At 31.5% G+C, this 25,194-nt stretch overlaps 1 protein-coding gene across 2 annotated transcripts in view; it reads left to right on the forward strand.

Annotated features, from left to right (window-relative positions):
* LOC140441727 (nuclear RNA export factor 1-like) overlaps window positions 1-25,194 on the forward strand; it is a 40,029-nt gene that overhangs the window by 12,962 nt on the left and 1,873 nt on the right. For both annotated transcript variants that reach the window (XM_072532615.1, XM_072532614.1), the window contains exons 5-9: window positions 5,873-5,982; window positions 10,946-10,982; window positions 12,683-13,102; window positions 13,491-13,664; window positions 14,438-14,601. In XM_072532615.1, coding sequence (XP_072388716.1) covers window positions 5,873-5,982; window positions 10,946-10,982; window positions 12,683-13,102; window positions 13,491-13,664; window positions 14,438-14,601 — 905 coding nt within the window. The remainder of the gene's footprint in view (window positions 1-5,872; window positions 5,983-10,945; window positions 10,983-12,682; window positions 13,103-13,490; window positions 13,665-14,437; window positions 14,602-25,194) is intronic.

A 25,194-nucleotide genomic window follows, 5' to 3' on the forward strand; every position in this document is an offset into this window, starting at 1 on the left:
AACTAAGTATATCCACTATATTTTAAGTGGTCTCCTCAAAATCCACGTTTCGCGTGATTTATGCACGCATATCTCCCTTATCGGAAACAAGGATTCTTATATCATTTTTTTGTGAGAAATAATTGTTTGCGAAATTTGATTATTCACCCACTTAGTACACTGTATACAGTCTTTGAAACCTCTAATAAGAATTTTTAAAAATGCGATATTTATTTTCCCCTTACGATCACTTAATTTTTAATTAAAAAAATTAAATTGGACTATGAATTAAGTTTGGCAAACTGAACTTCAGATTCTTGCAAAAATTATTTTTTTTTAAATCTATTTTATAAGTATGTATTAATACTATCACAGCTCATGCTTGACATTTTAAATAATAAGTTGTTTTGTATAATACTAACCCATCGTTTTCTATAAAATTCATCGTTAGTGTCGTTTTATTGAAGTCTCAGAATTCGATTTTACTTTTTCTCAAAAGAAAAGGCCGGTGCACCTTAATTGGCTCCCGAACTCTATAAAACCATTAACACTACACGAATTGGCTCCCAAACTCATACAAGAACTGGCTCCCGCCCATTACGAAATTCCCAGAAATTGAATCTCCTTCTGAAACTTGGATTTTGAGGAAAAGAGGTATAATATACACCAGAAATTAAAAATGTAGCCGTAAACAATTTATTTATTAAAGAAACTGCAACTTACAGACTATACAGGTTGATGCCTTCTCGACATATTTTTTACTAACTCAGAAGCAGTTATACGTTTCTCCTGTAAAAAGTGTATTTGAATGTTCAATGAAATTTCCTTTAAGACGTATTGGTTTTTCGGTATACTCTTTTAGGGGTACTACTTCTTACTTTAACTGTTACTTTAATATTATAGGTATCTATTTGAACATTTTTCAGAACCTCAAAAAATTGGAAAATGTTAGGATGGCAAGTATAAAACAAAGAATTGAATTTTGACTGGAAACTCTCGCATGCATTAGTCGTTCTTTGTTGAGACATACTATATTCGTCCAATTCGTCCAAGATTGGTCCAATATCAATCGCAAAACATTCGTCTACGTCTTAGGAGTCCAAAAAAGAAAGACTAAACACGTACGCTTTTAAGTGACACGAAATGTCTGATTCTTTCAAACATTTCGTTGCCAAGCCCAGTTTCTGAATCTTTCGCCACCTCTCTCATATAATTAAAGTTCTTATAGACTAACAATCATTTAATGATAACAACATAAAACTACAACATATACAGAGAACAACCGAACACAGAGAAGCGACAGTCCTTTGAAGTTACGTGGGCAAGCCGCCAATGACAGCTAACAACCAGAAAATTAATAGTCAGTGGGCATATCACACAATATAAATTCTTAAGAGCGTAGGCGCAAAATTTCAGGCCAATGTTTTTTAAATGCATTCATTTTTTTCGAATCCTGAAAAAACTAATAAGTATTTTTGAAAAATTTAAACGCAGAATGAAAGACTACATTATTACTGAGGGCCGAAGGTCCCTGAAAACACCTATAATGTTTATTTTAATAAGTTACAGGGGTAAAAAAAAAGAGAAAATTTAGTGTAATTTTTAATTTCAAATATCTCATTCAAAAAAACTTTTTATTTATTCTAAGGGACTTTCTGCCCTCGGTAATAATGTAATCTTTCATTCTGTGTTTAAATTTTTCAAAAATATTTGTTAGTTTTCTCAGGATTCGAAAAAAATGATTGTATTTAAAAAGGATTGGCCCGAAATTTTGCGCCTACGCTCTTAAGCGAAACAAAGAAATTACTAAAAATCTTAAAATTACAACAGAACAAGACTTCAAAATTGCAAAAACATGGTTGCAAATAAACAAACTTACATTAAATTATGAAAAACTAAATAGGTACTCATCTACTTTTTGCTATACCTATACAAAAGTTGTCTGTCAATTTTTAATTCGTTAAATATAAATAACAAAGATCATTGAAGGTACTGCGTCATGCGCCAATGTTTTTCTTTTATTTCCTTTTACAATAACATTATCTTCAAAATGCAGTTCACAAATCCTATAATTATTATAAAGTGAATCCATTTTGAATAACAAATTTTCTCGTCTGCAAGCTTCTATCCACACTTTGGCACTACAAATTTTTAACAGAACAAACTTTAAACAAAGAACTTTTTCTGTATTTATAAATAATACTTTATTACTTACAACTATAAGAGTATTAGTATATTCTAAGTATATTGTAAGTTATGAAATATTTAACTTTTGTCAATATCTAATCTTAATAAATTTACAGTTTTCTCCTGACTAAGTCACAAAAATGTCACTAAATATTGAGATATGCAACAAATAAAGTTTTAATATTTTTTATTTGTAATTCCCATTTAAAACTCCTAAATATTTTATGTACTTCGATCCATATATTTGATCTTTTTTATTTATATTTAACGAATTAAAAATTGGCAGACAACTTTTGTATATAGCAAAAAGTAGATGAGTACCTATTTAGTTTTTTCATAATTTAATGTAAGTTTGTTTATTTGCAACCATGTTTTTGCAATTTTGAAGTCTTGTTCTATTGTAATTTTAAGATTTCCCAATTATCGGTCTAATTATGTTTCCAACAATTTTTAGTTTGAGCATTTTAGTAATGTCTTTGTTTCGTTTAAGAGCGTAGGCGCAAAATTTCGGGCCAATGCTTTTTAACATTTTTTTGGAATCCTGAGAAAACTAACAAATATTTTTGAAAAATTTAAACACAGAATGAAAGATTACATTATTACCGAGGGCCGAAAGTCCCTTAGAATAAACAAAAAGTTTTTTTGAATGAGATATTTGAAATTAAAAATCACACTAAATTTTCTCTTTTTTTTTCACCCCTGTAACTTATTAAAATAAACATTATAGAAGTTTTCGGGGACTTTTGGCCCTCAGTAATAATGTGGTCTTTCATTCTGCGTTTAAATTTTTCAAAAATACTTATTAGTTTTTTCAGGATTCGAAAAAAATGAATACATTTAAAAAACATTTGCCCGAAATTTTGCGCCTACGCTCTTAAATAAAATATTCTCGTGTATAAAACCCTCTATATATTTTTATTTCCTAAAAATACTATATTCGTATTGTTGTCTTCGAGCGCACTGACGCCGGGCCACCATCTGTTGATTTTTTGACCTGAGCCTTCGGAGACTGGCGTCTTTCAATAAAAGAAATAGCACTGACACCAAATTTAATGTTTTCATTTTGAACTATCCCTTGGCAGACCAAAGTTTATTTTTTATAGATCGGACAGACACGTCGGCGTCGGCTTACTGTTCGAAAGTCAAACCAATACTATTATGTAATAACTAATAATAATTACAAAGCAATAGTAATTACCTGTTATTATTCTTAGGAAATCTAAATAAACTTATTCCTTTTCCTGTCACAGATGAACATCCGCGAATCGCACAAATATATCCAGACATTTTAAATATAAATTAAACTTTTAACTATAAACTATAACTATAAACTTATATATTTAACTATAACTATAAACTATAACTATAACCTTTTAACTATAAATAAATTATATAAATGGTCAAATGCACTTGTTGTGTCGAGTATTTACCATAGACGCCTACGGACTATCGAAAACAACCAGAATTAAAGAATAAGCACGTGTTTTTGGCAGTTACACAACCAGAATCGGGCATGCGTATACAAAAATGGTACACGCTTTTGGACCGTTGTGTCGCTTCTATGTGTTCGGTTTTTCTATGACATATATATGAAATATACCGATTCGGCAAGTTTTTCTACTACAAATATACACTTCTATTCAAACAATTAAGTGTTATCTTTGTTCCACATACTGAATAACGTATACGGTAGTTGAAAACTTGCCGAATCGGTATATGAAAGTATCGTAATACCAAAGGAATGGCTTAGAGAATAGGAATACTTAGAACTCATAGCTATATTAGCTTACTGAGTCACTAACTAAAAATATTCTTAAAGATCACACAGAATCGAATTTATAAAAAATTTGGTGTCCGACAAGGCTGTGTTATATCTCCATTGCTTTTTAACTTGAACTCTAAATTTCATATTTAAACAACTCACCTCTCAACCGCTGGAACAGTAGACCCAAGGACTGCTATTCAGGTTCTTTGGTGCTCTCTGGTCTTTTTTTTGTATTCTCTTTCCTCCATACTTCAAATGCGATCGTCGATCTTATACGGAACTGGGTAACAGTTATTCAGGTCGCTAAGGGTCGTCTCCTTCGAAGCTCCAATCCTTATTAACGCCCTTTTGATGTTGTTTTGCTGAAGGAGCAATGGACAAATTCGAATGTAATTATAAGTTCGAATTGTTTCTAATTGTGTCCCAGTGTCCAATTCTTCTCGATCGACGATGATACAATAAAATGTTGAAGTCGTGGAGTAAAATATAATTTTATTGACAGCTATTGAATTATTACACTATACGAGGATAGATTGATATTAAACTAGTCTTTGGTAGATGGCGCTACTTGATACCGAATTGGTTTTGGTGTTGACATTTGCCATTCATAACATGACGTCTGTCAAAATTTTAAGTTTTAAAAACAAAGAGTTTGGTTTTTACAGCCGTCAAAAGCAAGCAAATTTTGTGTTTTCGGAAAAATGGAAGAAGTCGAGTAGTTAGATTTGCCCACTTTCCTTTCAGTCTTAAAGAGCATATGTGTTTGTTAATTGGCTTGAATTTTATTATGGCCACACGAAACCACACCCAAATCTATGTCTTTCCTCTTTTCCTGGACAGAAAACCAGAGAGTTTTCGATCTGCAGGCTATCCGAGCCTGTCCACCTCATTTTCTGAATAGCCGTTACATCCATCCTATATTTCTGTAGCTGTTTTATGGCGTATGTCGCGATTCCTGGTCTGTAAAAGCTAACTACATTCCAAGTACCTAATAGAAAATCCTTATTTCGATGCTTAGGTCTGCTCCGTGTTTCCATCCTATTCCGAGGCAATAATATATGAGTTGCAGCGTCTTTTTTTCCGTGTATAGGTTACTAGCCCATAGCACAACTTTCAACCTGTAGGGCCAGCATTTTGTGTCACGATTTGTTTCCTTACTCAGTTTTTGGTCCGCGGGGAGTTTTTTATTTCCTTCCTACCCGCCGGATATGCCGTTGAGAGCATTTCCCTATCCACCACCTGGGGACGCGCCCGATGGAGGAACTAACAAAACCCCTCACGGGAAAAAATTCAGATATGCAAAACCATAATACGGCCTGCAGTCGCGTACGGAAGCGAAATATGGGGAAACAATGTGTGGAAAATCAGATGGGAGCAGATCTGTAAGTCAGCGTAGAAAAAGTTGGAAAGATGAATTCAGAGAGGATCTGGAGAAAATAGGAGTGAGACAACGAGAAATAATGTTACTGGAACAACAAGAATGGAGGGCAACAGTAAAAGCGACAAAGGCCCACGAAGAGTTCTAACGCCATTGATGATGAATAATATTTTCATCAACTTCATCGCTTTGGAAAACCTTACAACCATTATTCTTCTTCTCCCTCAGCTTTTCCCTTTTCATTGGTTACTGTTCCTTACTCTTCGTCGCCACTCATTTGTGTCCATCCGGTCTTAAACTTTACAATCATTATGCCTTTTTTAGTGTACTATAGCTACAAATATAAATTCATGTATAAAAATGGTTTTGTAATTGAAAATATTTTATAAAAATAACTTTATTTCTGTTTAAATTAAATCGGTTGGTATTTGTGTCTATTCTTTGGGGCGTCTTATATTTTTTGAATTGACATTTAATGCTCGCTCTTCTCCTTAATCTCTTTTTTATTGTGGTTAATATATATGTTCTTAACAAAATTAAATAACATAAACATACTTTTATAGATTAGAGATATTACCGAATTAGACGTATTTCAAGGACTACCAGTTGTTGATTTGCTGTTGGATGGCAATCCAGTTTGTGACAAATTTAAAGATAAACCAACTTATATCAGGTATGATGATGATGTTACGTAAGTAAACGTATGTAGAATAAATATAAAAGGGATTCATGACAGTATTTCTTTACAATAATTAGAATGAATAAAAAATTGCTTATAGAACAATTTGGAAGAGAGAAAAAAAAACAATTATACCAGACTTTCAAAGCCATCCGCAGATATTTTGCTGGCACTAAATGATTTTATCTTAATTTGCATTAGTTTATACTAATTTCTACCTGGATTTTTGCTGTTTATCTTCTATTTTAACAATTACTAATATTCAAAGTCGTACTGAAGTATTTTTATTGTGAATTTTCAGCTGTTAACCATGTTTAAATAAGTAATGAACAAACTTGTATACCAAATTTCTTTTATAAAACCTCACACAATTTTGTGTATGCAAAACAAGTTGTTTTCAACGTCATTTTTGTACTAAAAACAATTTATTTGAGAGATTCACACAGCACAGATGTTCTCCTACCCTGCCCCGCCAGAAAAATGTTTGTTATAGAAGTCTTTGGTATGAAGCATGCAAGTATTTGCTCGTACTTCTTACATTTGTCAACGTAATCTTGGGACAATTTAAAACTGCTCTGCTGGTACTTACATGACCACCAGCAACAGTATGTCCCAGATTCTATGGTACCAGATTGATGACCAGTTAAGCAATTAGAATATATGTGAATTCTTCTGAAATAAATGAGTTTGTTTTTTAAAAATAGTTATTTTTGCGTATACAACTAAAGAATTAAAAAAAAATACAACAAAAAATAAAAAAAAAAAAACAAAAAATGATAAAAAAAAAGTATATAAAACAAAAAAATAAAAAAAAATATAAAACAAAAAATGAAAAAAAAAATATAATTCATGAGTAAGGTTTTATAATGAAATTGGTATTGGGTCAATATCCTTTTATTATCAGAATTACATTTGTTGCAGTTAAAAACAGTACATTAAATATTCATGACTACCAAAAAATTTAAAAGCAAAGATATCATTTATGTCTCATTGAGACTTCCAACTAATTCATAAATTTTTTCTGATATGCAGTAAGATATCCAAGTAAACTAAAATTAACATTTATCAGGAATAATTGTTTTTATGAAATGTTAAAAAGCAATTGAAAAGACAGTTCACATTTTTAAACACACAATAATTATATCTTATACTCACAGGTTCGCAATTCGTGCTTTATGATGAAGGTTGAAGGGAATGAACCCTCACAAAAGTTTCAATTTTGTACCAGTTTTTGTAATGAGACCATTACAAATGTTTATTAGGATCAAATATTAAACTATTATATCTGTAGCAGTTATAATGTTAATTTTATATATTTCCAGCATTCAAATGATCAAAGGCATATAAGATTTACTATTTTTAAATGTATGTTTTGATCACAAAAATGTGATTGGCATATTGGTTTATGAAATTGATCTTTTTGCTTCCAATTTCCTGCTCAGTATGTGCATGTTTATGTTTTATTACAATACAAATGCTCTTATACATAATTTTACTTGGAGCAATATTGATATAAGCAGCATTAATAATAATATTGTAAACGTAAATACATTATAAGTTAAAGGAAACAATGATAGCTTAATCAAATAATTCCAAAAATAGTGACATTATTCTGGTAACAAGTGACATGTCTTAGGTTTTATTTTTTATTTAGAAAATTCTTGTTTTCTCTCTTTTTTTTTCGCAAAAAAATCTTATTTTCTCATTAATTATTCAGTTTAAGCAATTTAGTTTGTTTGTAAGCAAGACCTCAACAAAAGATGAAAAAAGGAGAATAAATTTCATTACAAAAATAAAATGACGTCCATATTGAGACTGTATGAGCTAACTGCTGGTTTTTCAATAAACGCTTTAACCCAAAGCCAAGTTTTTTTTACAAAGTTTTCTGAAACTATCAGTATATTTAATATTAAATAGTCTATTTTAAATAAATAAAAACTTTTTTGTGGAAATATTATGTATTTAAAAAAATGCCGTTACCGTATGGTAACGCTAGAACTTAGAGTATGTAAAAGCAAAGTATAATTATATTTTCACGTCTAACACCTCAAGAAGTGAAATACTATATTAGTATTTTTATTACTAAGTCGTCTAAAATTACTAAGAACGGCGCAGAGGCTTTTCGAAAATGTTGTTCGTAAGTTTCTATTCTTAAACAATTTTTTTCCTTGATATATTTCGCAATTTACTATATAGCCTGATTTGGTATTCAAAGCCCACATTTTGTGTCCAAATCTTATGTGTTGCCACGAATAAATTGCTGAAAAGAGTGACGTCGATAATATTTTATCATACTCTCATCACAATTCATCTAACGTTCGGATTGATAATGTTATAAGAATTTATTTTTCAGTTTATCCATAAATTGACGTAATTTACACATTTTGTTTAGGTTCATAAAACGTTCTGTGATGTAACCCGAAAAGGATTTTAAGTTATATACCTTTTATAAAAGATTTTAAAATTTAACTTTTCCAATAAGATCGTTTTCCCGGCAATACTGAGTATCCAATAATTATCAAAATTGTCAGAAAACATTTTAGTTTATTTTTGATATTTTCGGGTTTGGACAATTTTTGAATAATTCATAACCAGGAGTTTCTTCAGTAAGAAAAGACAAAAGGTTATCGTCAAAATATGTTGCAAAAGTTGGGATTGTGATAGTTGTTTATGTTGAGAGTAATCTGGGATTGGAAAGACCCTCATTTGTGGTTGAAGGTCTCCAAAAATCCACTAATATGATTTTTTTACTTCGATTCTTTTTAACATTTATAGGAATTTAGCGTTTAGAGGAATTAATTTGTCGATACGTTCATCATTGTAAAGTTTTAATTCTGCAGCTGTACGAAGTTGGGATCTAGAAAGGTTGTCCAATGTCCCTCCGTCATCGTTATCCCCTGTATCTTCGTCGGTTAAAACATTTTAATCTGGAGGCTCGGTATAGATACAGTCTACTTTTGTTCGTAATGTCATTTCTGATGCTTCTAGTAAACTAAAACCACGTCTGAAACAAAGGTAACATGTCTCAGTTACTTTGCATATAAAAACACATGCAATTTTACTTGCTGTTACTTTATGGTAACGAAACGTAAAATTGCATCATAGAAACATAATCTTTACAATTGAAATGCAATAAACTCTGAAAACTACTATAAAAACCTTATATACATAAAAATATAATAAATATTATTCATAATACTAGATACTTTTACTTACTCAAAAGTTGTTTCCAACAGATAAATATTGTTGAAATTGGAATTGTTTTTACATACTCTAATATATAAACTAAGTGATTCAGAGGAAAACATTATGTGAAACGACGTTTTAAAACGCGCTCATATTGTCATAAACTGATGATAATATACATTTAATAGTCCAGTTCACAACCATTATGATAATGTGCAACGGTACCATATGGTAATGTGCAACGTTACCATATGGTAACGCCGGGCTTTTTAGGGATAACGAATTGAATTAAAATGTCAATATTTAAAACTAAGACTTTTCAAAAATCATTTCAAAGCTAAATTAGTAATTTTTTATACTTGTTATTAATGTTTTTCTATAAAAAATATTCAAATATTTTTCACTGTTAGTTGAAGATAACTTCGAATGTGCCATATTACTGTCCCCTACAACGAACTATAAGGACTATTCAATAGTTGTAGTGTAACCATACATCTAAGAGGCTCATTGCTGGTAAGACTTATTACTACTAGACTAATTACTCTACTCATGTAGATTAATGTAATCCGTCGATCGTAATCTTGCTCCTGTTTTCTATTGTTTTTTCTATGTAAAGGGAGAAAAGTAGCAAAAGTTAGAATATCTCATTTTAGTGATAGCTTAATTGCTTCAGACATATATGAAGGCGATATAGGTTTATCTATCGGCAATAAACAATAATGAGTCTTTTAGATTATGGTCATGTGGTCATGTCACGCCGCCATGTTGAGTTGTTGATTCTAAACAAACTAATTGCTATCTGCATAAAAATTCAAAAAATCTTTTGCCAACGTATTTGTGACATTTTATTGCACTATTACGTATATTCGTAAAGGCGTAATAATCGAGATTAAATTGTAATAAAACTAAAATTAAATATCAATTTTTTCTGATGATTTATATCATTTGAATTTGAATACTGGAAACAGATGAAATTATAAACGTATTTTTTTTTAATTTTGTCACTCCCAAATCGCACTTTAATTTAACCTTAAATACACTGTTATTACGTCAAATCAAATTCAGTAGACATGCAAAAAGGATTTGAGTAAAATTTAAAATATATTATTCGCTTAAACCAAATTGAATACTTTTCCGATATATTTTAGAATTTTAACTATAACTTCCTGTCATGGAACTTGTTTTTAATATTTGGTAGTTCTTTCTGTTTGATTTTTACTTATAAAAGATTACCAATAAAAAATATTATTTTCGTTTTATTCGCATTATATATTATTACATTTGTTGGTAATCTTTTACGACACTTACGACCAATATACATTTAGATTTTGAGCTTTTAGAGCAATGAAACGGTGAGCTCGACTTAAATTAACCTTAAAGATATCAATACAAATAAAAAGCTCAAAATCTCTGGACGATAAGAATATTTTCATCACATGTCAACTTATACTTAACACTTAATTTTGTTTGAATCAATGCACACACTAAGTTTGGTGTGTAAGTTATCTCTTCCTAGTGTGCTGATAAAGTATTGCGTATAGAATATAAAAACAGTTATATTCTATACAATATAACAACTTGCATAAAATACAGAACTATATATTCTGTCCGAAAAAAAAATAAGTATACATGTGGTGAGGGTAAATGTATTAAGGTCAAAAGGATTGAAACTGTTTGTTTATTAAATAATCTATGCTCTTGGCGAATGTTCCCAGGTTAGTGTTATGTAATCGTGGGCCTCAACGGCCTCAACACTTTTTTTTGTCTACAGTGAAGTAAGAAAGCGGTTTCCAAAGTGCATGAAGTTGGTAAGTTTTTCGTTTTATGTAATGATTTAATTTGGCACCTTATTTTATAAACAAAAATAAACATGATAATTTTTTTTATTGCATGCAATAGTTTTTGTGTCATGATTTGTAATGATCAGCAAATATAATAGCTATAGTACGATTTTACGGCACACGCCGTAACTTCATCTTTTTGTCGATATTCTCATATAGAAATTTTTACACACTACCCTAAATACACAATACAGATGCACTTGGAATAAACAAACCAATATAATATGAATGTTACGAGGAGCACTTACAAATCATGATTTTAACAACGTGTAAAAGTACATATCTACCTCATAAACTATATTAACAGACATCGTAGCATAAGCTATCGGCAACTCTAGTGATTGATTAACAGCATCCCGTATCTTTTAGTAGTCATTATACGTGGAAGAATTTACTATAACTTATTTGGACTACGGTTGTCTCGGTATTAATATTGTAGCAAGGGCGCGCGCCAGGGAATTAAGTGCGAGTTAGAATCTAACTCGATGACCTAAAGTTAATAGATTCTAACTCGATGCTTTAGGTAGGTATATTAGACGTTGTTTTGACTAGAAAGTTTTGATTTGATTCGTATGCATATCATCGATGACGCATGGGTAATCTCTTACTTTTCCTACTGTAATAAATGTTAGAATGAGGACCTCCAACAACATAATAATGTGAATTTGTTATTTTAATGTATTAAATTAATAAAATTAACTCCTGGAGCTTCCGGTTGAAGCGGGGTTGCCAATCGTGAACGGAGCTCTTAATTGCACCCCATTCGTTTTTTAAGGAAAACAAAGTTTCCAAGCAAAAACTTATAAAGGTCAGAAAAAATCATTCGTCAAAAATAAAAACATTCTACATCTCTGACTAATAAATAAAACAAAAAAACTCGAAGTGCAAATTAATCTTTTACTCAGAATCAGTGTCTGACGAGCTGTAGTCATTAAATACGTTAATTATCAGTGGTTTAACTTGAGTCTCAGTGATATTGTCAAGATCCCACATCTTTCCTTCGACTTTCTGCTGAACATGCTCTATACATTTTTGCCACATTGTAGATGTAATACTCGTGATTTCTTTATTAAAAAATCTTTCATAACTGAATATTTAAAAGTACCTAATATTCTTCTCTTAAAATTAACTCAATCGGATTGAGCTCGCAGTAGTATGGCGGAAGAATCAATACCACGTAATTTTTTCTTCAGCCATTTTATCTACAATATACTTAGTGTATTCTTTTTTTATGTTTATTCACAATAGTCAAAAGCACTTTGCACTTCCTGTTCGTGATTTTTTAAATCTATGTTTTCTTAGAAGATATATTTGTAGACGAGGAATATTACGAGTGACTAGCAAGATCTCCAGATTGATTTTTTTCTATGGGGTTACTTAATATCAAAAGTTTACATCGATTGACCACAAAATTCACAAGATTTAAAAAATATTAGATTAGATTGCAAATTCGTAACATACGAATGCAAGTGAAAAAGCAAAATGCTTATAGACAGAAAGATAAAGAACATAATCCAGCTTGCATTATTTGAATTCTTTAAATCACCATTTCCCTACTCTCAATCCAGGCAATTTTTATTTTTTTAAATTAACTTTGTAATTTTGTAATTTTATTTGATAGTAAAAACTTAATATTATGGTGTGTATTAAATATGCTTTAAATGCAGGATGGTATAGATCTACCCCCACCAATTAGCTTCGACATTGCCGAAGAACAACCGTTACCGCCTTACCAACAGACGTTCTTATGTAATGGTGATGGAGGATCCATAGTGCGTCAGTTTCTCGAGCAGTATTTCTTAATATATGATTCAGATAATAGACAGTCCCTTCTTCAGGCATATCACGAAAAAGCAACATTTTCAATGACAATGGCTTACCCCTACGGCTATTCCAAAGACAGTAAAGGAGTACCTTGGTTGAATTGGTATGCCACCGATAGTAGGAATTTATTACGAGTTCAAGATCCCGACAGAAGAAACAAGTTGTTAAAACAGGGACAAGTTGCTGTTGTTTCGTTCTTGCAAGATATGCCGCAAACCAAACACGACATTCACAGTTTTACAGTAGATTTGACAGTTTTTACAGTAAGTATATACGATCTACAAGAGTACGTAATCTATATTTATTATCTAAATATATACAAACAATAGCAGTGAAATAATAAAAAAATATATCAATTAAAACCATAGATAAAATTCCTAGGATTATTAGGTCGAGATTAAAAAATTTTTAATACTTTTTAGACATTTTAGTGACTTTCCATTTGTCATTTTCAATAAATCTTTTATTTTTGTTTTGCTCATGTTAAAACCTAAAACTAAAATGGTCTAGAGTAATAAAATATATCCGTTAAAATAGTCATTTTGAAGATAATATAACTTAACATTGTATTCGGAATTTATAGACACTGATCTGGAATTATTTCTTTCTGACCGGATAGGTAAGTATATTAACGTTTATTATTATTTTTAGCCCCAGATGTTTTGTTTGACAGTAGCTGGTATGTTTAAAGAATTGAAAAGTGGACATAAAGTACCCCCTTTAAGATATTTCTTCAGAACCCTTGTAATTGTGCCTGCTGGATCAGGTTTTTGCATAGCAAATGAAGAACTTCACATATCCAATGCTACTCCAGACCAAACAAAAGTATGTATTCACTTTTATATATAATTTGCCCATTTTACGAGGATATATTGATATCTAGTTAGCGTAGGCCGTTTCTGATGATAAAGAAAATATTTTGTTATTGTAGCAAGGTACTTAATACAAACTTCAAACGAGGTAAATTTTGCATTGTGTGCCCAGTCGCGTAAATATCGACGCAGAAGTAACTTAAGGCGATTAAGGAATTTTATTCTGTCAGATGGTCAAAAATGGTAAAATTTAATAGTACTAATATATAGAGCCTTGCATTTTTAAGATCGGGGTGAATTTGTCAACTTTTCGGTTTTTTGCTATGTATAACCCAAAATGCTTTTTTATTCATAGTTTTTTTGTAGAGAATTAAATTTCCTCTAAGAATGACATCTTTCAAAGTACACATTTTTTGCAACAAAATAAATCCAAAAACGATATTAAAAAATCTAAAAAAGTTTTGGATGTATATTTTGTTTAAAAAAATGATTTGGGCTTTAAAGTATGTCATTTTGATAGTATATTTAATTTTCTCTACAAAAAATCTTTTATAAAATATTTAAGAAAAATGCAGTTTTTGAATTATAGCCAAATACCCGAAAAGTGGACAAATTTACACCGATCTCAAAATCATAATTTGGTCCCATTGCTTCAGAAGCGATGAATCGCTTTCAGTGGGCTAAAAATTGTTTGATAATATCCTCGTAAATTCGTTTCTTTAGATTTTTAAAATACTGGACAGTTTGTTTTTTACCATTGACTTTGTTAACGGTTGATCTTTTTAGGATGCTTTCAAGACAACAGTTAATGTAGCTCCGGTAGCAGCCCCTGTGGTTACCTCCCCTGGACCCAGTATTCCACAGATAGCTGTGCCAGATGATGCTACGAAACAAGAAATGGTAAAACAGATGTCAGCAGTATCCGGAATGAATCTCGAGTGGTCGCTACAGTGAGTATTTTTGTCAGATCCTTATCAGTTAGTATGTTTATGTAGCAGACTAATGTCCCTGACAAATCAAGGGTAAGGCCCTTGGTAAGGTGTGAGCTATGCACAAGCCCCAGATCTGAACAGATCAAACAATACCCAGAACACAACAAATAAAAAGTCAGTCACCTACGCAAATGTTCAATTAATACCTTTCCAGAAAACAAATCAAAATTGCCCAACTAAGTTAGAAGAAATTATGGGCAAACAAATAGGAAAAATACTTAACTGTCCACGGTCATTAATAAAATCGCATAATGACATTGCAGTATAGATAGAAAATAGGAGTTTTGAATGCCAATGGACAAAATATGGAAGAAGTCAAGTCTTTCATAAAAAACAAGAAGCTTGACAATTTGCTCATCGCCGAAGAACCAAAATATAAAGTGTGTATCCCAAAACAGCTAGAGAAAATATTTTTCGCTACGAAAGACAAAAATATTCAAGAGCATCCTGCAAGCAGCTAGCATAACTATAACAAGTGACTTTAATCACTTAACCATTTCCGTAGTATGCTGCCCACCCAAACATAACAAAAGAGATCTATATATGAAGAACACTTCAAGACCTTAAACAGTACATTCCTAGCGGGAGGAACTACAATGCCAAAACACCACGTGGGGATCACGCCTAACTTCCACGAAAGGCCGAGAATTGATGGTGACCTGTTTACTTATATGCTATAAAAAAATTATATCTTCAATGAAATAGTAAACTTCAAAAATCAAAAAAATTAAGGACACTTATTAACATTAACTAACTTATTACTAAATAGATTGCGTTATTTAATAAAATTGAAACAAAAGGTTACTTAAAACGTAAATTAATTATTACTTAAAATTTCCAAAAAAAAAAATTAATTAAAGACCCCAGACTGTAATTTTTCAAGACCCGAAAAAGGTTTTTGGTTCATCTTATAATATTAAAAAAAAAAAAGAATGACACAAACATTCTTGTTATACAAAAAATGCTTAATTGTCTACAAAACGTGACTTCTTATTAATTAAAATAAGTAGAAATTAAATAATAAAATCTAAAATCCAAATATACTAATAATCTCACAAAGAAAAACGTTACTATATAAAAGTGTCCCTAATTGACCGTAAGACACAAATAGTCTATAAAAAAATATTTACACTTACTCAAATTCGACCAGCAGTGTTTGAGGGGACATTACAGTCGCCGGCCCCGGCGATTACACTTTCGTCCAAAATAATGAGTGTCATAAAAGAAGGTATACATTATCGTCCAAGCCCCTAAAATTGAGGTATACAAGTTCGTCCAGAGGGTCAGGTAAATTTTCGTAATGCTTTTCGAAGAAGCAATTAATATTAAATATACAGTGTAGGTAAAAGTTTATGGTCGGTATGGTAAAATTTAACAGGATATCTAACGCAGATATAAAATCATATTTTCAGCGAACAGACAAAGATAACAATCATATTTCCCCCTGGTCTCCTTTGCCCTTTGATCAGTAGTAAGACGATTAGTTCGATTAGTTTCGATTAGTTCCGATCAGAGATAGTTTACATATTTCTGGTTCCGATCCTAAGAAACTAGAGGTGGGTCGTTGACATTTTTATAGGAACCGTTTTTCGTAAACTGTAACTAGTTGATTGTTTATCAGTAGTTTCAAATAAGCGATTACACAAAAAAACATATTGGCTATTATATTGAAAGAAACTAACGAAGGATATATTTATTATAACTTAAAAAATAAATTAAACAATACAAATAGTACTTACATTTACATGACACATTATTAAATCGCGAATCGTCTAAATTGACATTTAAAAACATACGTTTTTCCACTTTTCTTGTTGTTTCTTCTTTTGTTTAAAATTAAACCAGATTTTGAACATGTGTTCACAATGAACAGATTTTGTTACAATACTACAATATTTTATTAATATAGTGGTTAAGTTAGGATATACATGGCGATTGTTTTTCCACCACTGTAATGGACAGTTCCAATCACCGTTCGAAATTTTTTGTGGGTAATATCATCAGACAAATACATGTCGACTTCTTTTATATCTCTAGATACAGGTGTATGTTTAGATGAGTCATGTCTAATAAATTCATCAAAAATACACCATGGACTTAAGGCATCCTTATCAGTTTCTTTTTCTTTTTTTTATAGAAGTAACCAGCTTCTTAACTCTTTCTTTTGTTTTTTATAACTAGGTATTCTGATTAATGAATGAGTTTCGATTTACGATTGATCTGCATTTTCGATTTCAAATCTTTATTGATAGTTCGTTGAAGGATTTATTTATTGTAAATATTCAATTATGAATTATTTTTCTTAGTCAAAATTATTGACCTAGTATAAGAATAATAATTTTATTTTCAAAAAATGCGCATTTGTAGAAGATGCAGCTTTTATGGTCCACTTTCTGAATATTGCAATGATTGAAACTTCTCCTGACGCATTTCTGTCCGTTTCGACTATTTCTACCACAAGTACTGACATACTACCACCGCCACCCAAGCGTCAAAAGGTGATGGATACTTCCATTAATAAAAATATTAGTTTAGAACAAAAGAAACAAATAGATATGGATTTAATAAACCTATGCAAAGACTCGTTTCATCCGTTTTCCATAGTTGAAGAACGAGCTTTTAAAAAGTTTGCAGGGTGGATTCCTGGATATAAACCACCAACAAGAAAAACTTGTTCATTACGTCAGGCTCATTACTTCAGGAATGTTATACCAAAACTAAGCAAATTATTAGATCACAAGTTGTTAAAGAAGTAGAAAATATCTGTATTACTACTGACCTTTGGACATATGGAGTAACTGAGAGTTACATCGCATTAACAGGACAATATTTAACCGAAAATTTAGAATTTAAAACGATTTTATTAGGCTGCTGCCATTTTTCTGGAAACCATAATTCAGAAAAGATCGCTTTTGAAATTAGTGAAATTATTTCACTAATTTCAAATTTCAGTTTCTAAAAAAACACAATCAAAAAAAGGACCTTATCTTTAGAAAGGCTTTTAAAGTATCAATTACAACATAACAAAGTTCCCAAACGGTCAATCCAAGACGTGGAAACTAGGTAGAACTTCACCTATTACATGTTAAAAAGAATGACCAAGTTAGAAGAGGCAATCCGTTCCACTTTTGTATTAGTTAATAAGACTTGGACCAAATCTAAATAATGAAGACTGGATTATTTGTTCTCAATTTTCCCAAATTTTACGGCCTTTTAAAGAAATAAAAAGTACAATGAGTGGCAAAAAATACTTGAAGGGTAGTTCAGTGATTGTTATGGTACGCTGCCTTCAAAAATCTTGCAATAAAATTTTAGCAAACGGTAACCTTACATCCATAGTATCCGACGTAGTACAATTACTAATATCGGGTTTAGCAAAAAGTATTGTAAATGTGAAAACATGTTCAAAATCTGGTTTAATTTTAAATAAAAGAAGAACACGGTTAACAAGAAGTAAAGTAGAAAAACTTACGTTTTTAAATGTCAATTTAGACGATTCGCGATTTAATAATAACATATAATGTAAATGTAAGTACGATTTACTATTTGTATTGTTTAATTTATTTTTCAAGTTATAATAAATATATCCTTCATTAGTTTCTTTCACTTCAATAAATATACACATAAACGATAATAGCCATTATGTTTGTTTATGTAGGTACTCTCTTGCTTGAAACTACTGTTAAACAATCATAGTTATTGTTTACGAAAATCGGTTTAGTCGCGTTAAGAGAGTAGGCGCAAAATTTCAGGCCAATGCTTTTTAAATGTATTCATTTTTTTTCGAATCCTGAGAAAACTAACAAATATTTTTGAAAAATTTAAACGCAGAATGAAAGGTGACATTATTGCCGAGGGCCGAAATAAACAAAAAGTTTTTTTGAATGAGATACTTAAAATTCAAAATCACACTAAATTTTCTCTTTTTTCGCCACTGTAACTTATTAAAATAAACATTATAGAAGTTTTCAGAGACTTTCGGCCCTCGGTAATAATGTATTCTTTCATTCTGCGTTTAAATTTTACCTGTGTTCCTACTTTGATTCGGTGCTTTAACTACGCGACGAGACGTTGCCAAATAATTTCGTATGAAGGTTTATTTATTGTGGAGTTATATGCATTTTATTATTTTTATTGGAAATAAGGCACAATGTGACTTTAAAATAAGCTTATTTTGATGTTTAGATTTTTAATTCGGAAATCGTACTTAAAATACGAAACATTAATAAATTTTATTTACATAAAACGATTTCCGAAGTGGAAGTCAAAATATTAAACTTATTGTAAAGAAAAATTGTGGCAAATTTAAAATAAAAAACAGTAAGCTGCCATTTAAATCAATTCGCCCAAATTTGATTATCTTAGAACGTTGTTAAAATGCTAAAAAGACAACAGGTCAAATAAAACCAATAAGTTTGGCAACGTTGAACTTCTCCTCTTTTCTTAGTTCCACTAATGCTATTTCGACGATATAATGGGCTGACCTAATATACTTCTCTCTTTTTAAATAGGTGTTTCTCACTCCATCTCACATAAGGTACATACCGACCATAAACTTTTACCTACACTGTATAAATATGTACGAATCTTCCGAGTTTATTAATTTGTGAAAATATTCTCAAAGTGTTTATATTGCTATAGTCTTGAATTGCGTTATGAAAATCATTTATTCTTGAAACGTTATGGAGAATTTCGACAAACGTATGGGGGTGAAAAAAAGTGACTATTATATCTTGTGAGACAAATCTCAGACATTTATGTAAGTGTTCAAGAATATGTATGGATGGTACAGTTAAATATTGCCCAAAATTCTATTATCAAATGTATTTGTTTATTGCCAGATAAATTATCATCTACATATAAAATATGTTTCAATTTGATAAGGACCAAATGTTCAGAGCTAACTTAAAATTTTCTTCCAAGAGATATTGTTATTGATTTTGGAAAAATCAATTCATAAGGTTGTTAACTCAGTTTGGGGTCAATCTAAAATAATCGTATGTAGATTCCATCTTTCGCAGGCTTGGTGGCGTAAAATTCAAGAACTTGGCTTAACAAATGATTACAAAAACAGAATTGAAGTGGGAAAATTGATTGGTCATTGTTTTGGTCTTCTTTTTCTAGATCACCAAGAAGTCGGTGATTGTTTAGTTTTTGATCTGTTCGAAATTATGCCCGAGAGTGTCGAACTAAATGCTTTTGTTGATTATTTAGTTACGACATATTTTGATGAAAACTCAATATTTCCAAGGATATTATGGGCTGCAAAATCATCAGAAACTACGAGAACAACCAATGCATGTGAATCTTTACATTCACATTTACATAAATCCTTTAATACATACCATCCGAATATATTCGTGTTTTTAGAGGCTATCAATCAATATCAAAATGAGATCTACATTAGAATTCAACGTATTCATAAATGTAACAGACCTAATAACAAAACTGTAGCTCGTGAGAAATTTTTGAAAAGTAAAAATAGCCGGCCCATATTCTAACGCTAAAAGCAGGTAGGCGTTCAGAAGTCTACAAAAAAAATGCTTAGGAATGCTGTCTTAGTAACTAGCCGAGGATTAAAAACGCTATAAATAAAAGAATTCTTATACTTTTATATATATTTTTATAAACGAATAAAAGAAAGCTATTCTTTATATAGTGTTTAGATGAAGTGGCAAAAAAATTAGACTTACCACATAAATTGATTTTTCACTACGAAACTGTACAGATTAAATTATCAAATTGACATCAACGCCATTGCTACAATAAACTAAGGAACGAGTTTAAGTTATGGGAGTTTGTGTGTTTTATACTCTTTTTTTTTAAACAACCTGAAAACGTTCATATCAACATTTTTATTAGCTATTTGGGGGAAATAAAGTGCAGCTGCGTCTGTAATATGCAGTTTGTTTCGTGACTTTTAACGTTATCACACCCAGACCAAATTAATGGCATGAGAACTGAAGTACTGCATACTTAGACGTAATAAAACAGTCTACGAAATGTTATACAGGGTGGTGAATCGTCAAACGGGCCATAGGAGACTCAGTGACAAATTCTAAATCGTTGAATTCCTGCTTTCCTAATTATTTTACACCAAAAGTCAAGAATGTGTATGATATGATATAAATATGATAAAACGCAACATATCATACACATTCTTGTGTATGTGACCTGCCTTTAAGGGGTGGTCTGAAAAATGTATTCTATTTTTGCAAAATTTTAGAGTACGCTTAATTCGTAGAACAATTTTAACATTTGTTTTTAATACAGATTTAAGTCCTCTGCAAATAGTTTCTTATGACTTTAAGACCTTTAAGACTAGACAATTGAAACGCTACATAGTTAAGCAAATTTTATAAGACAAATTACCCAGTGAAGTACACCGTACAAGTGTCAGAACAAACGCTTGGATGGATTCCCAATACAGATTGTAGTATTGGAGAGCCCAGACTTTCAGACCGGCAAACAAGCCGTGGTAATGGCAGATTTATACCTAATGTATCCTAACCTAACCAACGAATTCTATATAGCAGGTCAACCAGCTCTATTGTTCTGTACATAAGTCCGCCAAATTAAACAAATATTACAAATCAGTCCCAAATTATCAAGGAAAAGAACAACGCTAAGGTCGATTTATACATATCCGTGCCGTGTCAGTTCCGAGTCCGGCTAATTTTAATGTTATATTTACATTTAACCGCGTTGTGGCAGTTTTGTACCGGGCCAAATAGAGAGGAAAACGTTATTACATATTTCTGTGTAAAAGAGTTGAAAATATAGCGGCTTAGATAGAAGATCTCACTGTGTTGGCATTATTACTTGATGAAGAGCAAAAGCAGAAAAGGCGGAACCAAAGAAGATGGAATATTCATCATATGTGGGAAAAAAAGACAAACCGAAAGAGAATTTAAAATATACAGAGAATTATTGAGCGATGAAATAAAATTTAACGAATATTTTATAATGTCACAGCTTTTTTTCTTTTTCTTTTTTCTTTAATACATATAAAAACCATAACATACTAACCGCACAACATCTCTTGCACGTCTATTTACTAGCACTCGCGTTCACAAAACAATAAAATCGTGTTTATACAAGTCCGTGCGTTCCGTGTCATTTTCGTTCATTGCCAGTGCCTAAAACAAAAATATCGTTTGGAATTAATTTGACGCCGGGCACGGACGGGTCCCGTGCAGTAAATTTCTATATATACACTCGCGATCATAAAATCCGGGTCACCTTAAAAATGACCGATATTTTATTTTTAACGAGCTTTATCGTAAATAATAATAAAACAAATACAAACTAATGCATGTTTCTGGGAATTGTTGTCGGCTTAGCGGTTTCCTTTGCAACAAATAATTTCAATAGTGCCGATTTCTCGGGAAAGCGCACACTTCCCAAAATGAACGGTACTTGTAACTGCCGCTTGTTTTAAATGTCTCATTTGTGCTTCGACTTTCTGTTCAAATGCAACGAACAAACGTTTATTATTGCAACCATTAGTGTTTATTAGTGCCATTATTAGTGTTTATTATTGTTTATTTTTTGCCAGAAACACCCTTGACTGTTGTTAAAACGGCACAAATTGTTGCGCTTGTGAAAGACGGTCACACTCAACGACAAATTGCAAGAACTGTTGGCGTAAGCCTTTCTACAGTTCAACGAGTGTTTTAACACTTTCAGGAGAAGGGTTTGTTATCCAGACGACCTGGCACTGGACGAAGAAGAATGACCAAGGTATGACCAAACGGTAGATGACCGTTTTCTTGTGTTTCAGGCTTTACGAAACCGGACCTCAACTGCGATTATGCATCGAAATCGTCTACAGGAAGTACGAAATCGCAATGGTAGCGTTGCAACGGTCAGGACAAGATTTCGTTCTTTTGGACTATCTTCTCGGGTAATGGCTACAGGACCGCCACTTCGCCTGGCACATCGAGTTGCACGACTAGCTTTGGCTCGACAATACGCGCATTGGGGAATTAACGATTGGAGCAAAGAGTTATTCTCAGATGAATCCCATTTCTGCCTAACTGGATCCGATGGACATGTAAGAGTTTGGAGGAGAGCCGGTGAATGATTTTCACAAGCTTGCATTGCTCCAAGAATGCCATTTGGTGGAGGCTTGGTCATGGCATGGGGAGGTATATCTTCCGACGTCCGCACAGAATTACCCTTCATCGAAAATGGGTCCTTAACTGCACAAAGGGACATTAAGAAGATTCTGGAAGAACATGTTATGCATACCATGGCAAGGCTTGGAGAAAACGTCCTTTTTATGCAGAACAACGCGCGAACGCACGTTGCCACGATCAATATGCAATACTTGGACGAGGTTAGAATTACGAGGTTACCCTGGCCAGCTAGGTCTCGGGACCTGAATCCCATCGAACATATCTGGGACGATTTGAAAAAACGTATTCAACCCCTAACCTCTCCTCCTAATAACGGACAGGAGCTCAAGGATCTGTTAGTGAGAGAGTGGAATAACATACCACAACATGTAATCCGAAGAAAAATTGAGAGTATGCCCCGTCGTCTACAAGAGATCATTAGAGCAAGTAAAAGCAATACACGATATTAGTCATTGAAATTTCACTGACATTTTACCACGTTCTGTATTTTCCATTTTTTTTCGTATGCCTGTTTTATCAACAATTTGGTTTGTTTTCTGTTTTTTCAATAAAAACAATAAAAAACCGTTTTTTTTTCTTTCAAAACAAACAGTGATGACAAATAAAAAATACTTTAGCCTAAAAAAAGGTTATTATTGCACCAGAGGCAAAAATATTCCAGAAACTTGAAATTTTCAAGGTGACCCGGATTTTATGATCACGAGTGTATTTTCTTTCACGAAAAATGAATCAACTATGTGTGGCCCACTGATCCCACACCATATTTAATTTCTGGAAAAATTGTGTCTATATAGGTGCGTTAAATACATGCTTATGCTTATACAGATTGAACGAATTTAAAACGGAACATACGAAATCAATGTATTTCGGCTCAACTCCGCTCTAGGTGGTTGGCCAACAAAAGGTTGTCAAATAATTATATTATAAAAATCCAATACTTCAGCGGGCTGCTGGATTCGGAACTCATTCAAGAACAAGTCAAAACTCCACCCAAATAGGTTGCCTAGAATCACTGAAAAAACTAGACTAAACAAGCAGTTATTATGCTGTCACACCACTTATCGCTTCCTTATAGTCCAAGAGATAGAGCCGAAATTTTGAACTGATCAGTAATATGACATTTCTCTATTGGAATATATTCATTGTAACTGGGTTAAGACTTTGCCTTACAGGCGGACGCCCCTCGTGGTACAGGGGGTGGCTATACAGGGATGAAGTTGTCATTTTTTTCGGAAAAATTAACGATCAATAATGTGGCTGAAAATTTGCCCAGAGTAAGATCTTGGTATAACTAGACGAAATCCCAAAGGGCGGACGCGAAAGTGGATACATAAGGTGTGGCGGACAGGGGTGAAATTGCAATTTTTTGGGGAAAAATTAACGATAAGTAATATGTCCGCCATTTTCATGGCTCATTATTTAACCCCTAAAAACTTTAAATCCAAAAGGGCGGATAGCTGGGTTGGTACAGAGAGCCACAAAACGGGGTCAAATGTACCACTTGCCTGCGCATTTTAGGTCTCGGTAACGATTTTCAAACTGATTTTATTATGATATTTTTGTACCGATTGATTTGAAAATTTGTATGCTCACTTCTGTTACTATTCTGAGAAGCGTCAAGTAGAGTTTTCCTCAAAATTTTCCAAAAAAATTTTCGTAAATGAAAATTTTCGTAATTTTTTGAGGTAAAATCTAATTTGTAGAATCCTTTCGATTTTCTGTAAGTTATACCATGATTTGTTTTCCAAAAATATTCAAACGATTTTTCCGATAAGAAAAAAAATTTAGAAAAACTTTTCTAAAACATTTGATAAAACTCTACGTCATCGTCTGAATCTTTTATAGAATATTTTGTAGTTTTAAAATGATATTATGATAATGTTTTTTTTTTCAAACTAAAGTCATATTTACTTTACAAATCACATTTTTTTCTTAAATATAAATATTTTACGAATTAATTTTTAATTGAATAAATGTTTAATATTTGATATTTTATTAAATTAAAGTAATTTTATAATGTTAACTATTAAATATTTTTGGTATAACAAATAGTAATTTGACTTATTTTTTATTACAATAAAAAGGTTTTTAAATTTATATTGCATAAATAATGATTGTTCAGATATAAGAAAAATTTGATTTATTATTACATTAATAATCAATTACAAAATATATTATTTCTATTTATCAATAGGTAAAATTCAATTTGTAGAATTCCTTTAACATTTTACAAATAATTATTAATAAAAATCAATTTAATAGTGGAATTATCAATTTTTTAAGTTTTGAAATTTACTTTGTAGATATTTTCAATATTTTTTTCAACTTTCAAATTGATTGAATTTTTTTTTCATTAGTTAATTATAATTTTTCAAATTCTGTTTGGACATTAATTTTGCATCATTATTAT

Source organism: Diabrotica undecimpunctata, chromosome 5 (genome assembly GCF_040954645.1).
Source record: "Diabrotica undecimpunctata isolate CICGRU chromosome 5, icDiaUnde3, whole genome shotgun sequence".
In the NCBI taxonomy this organism is placed as follows: domain Eukaryota; kingdom Metazoa; phylum Arthropoda; class Insecta; order Coleoptera; family Chrysomelidae; genus Diabrotica; species Diabrotica undecimpunctata.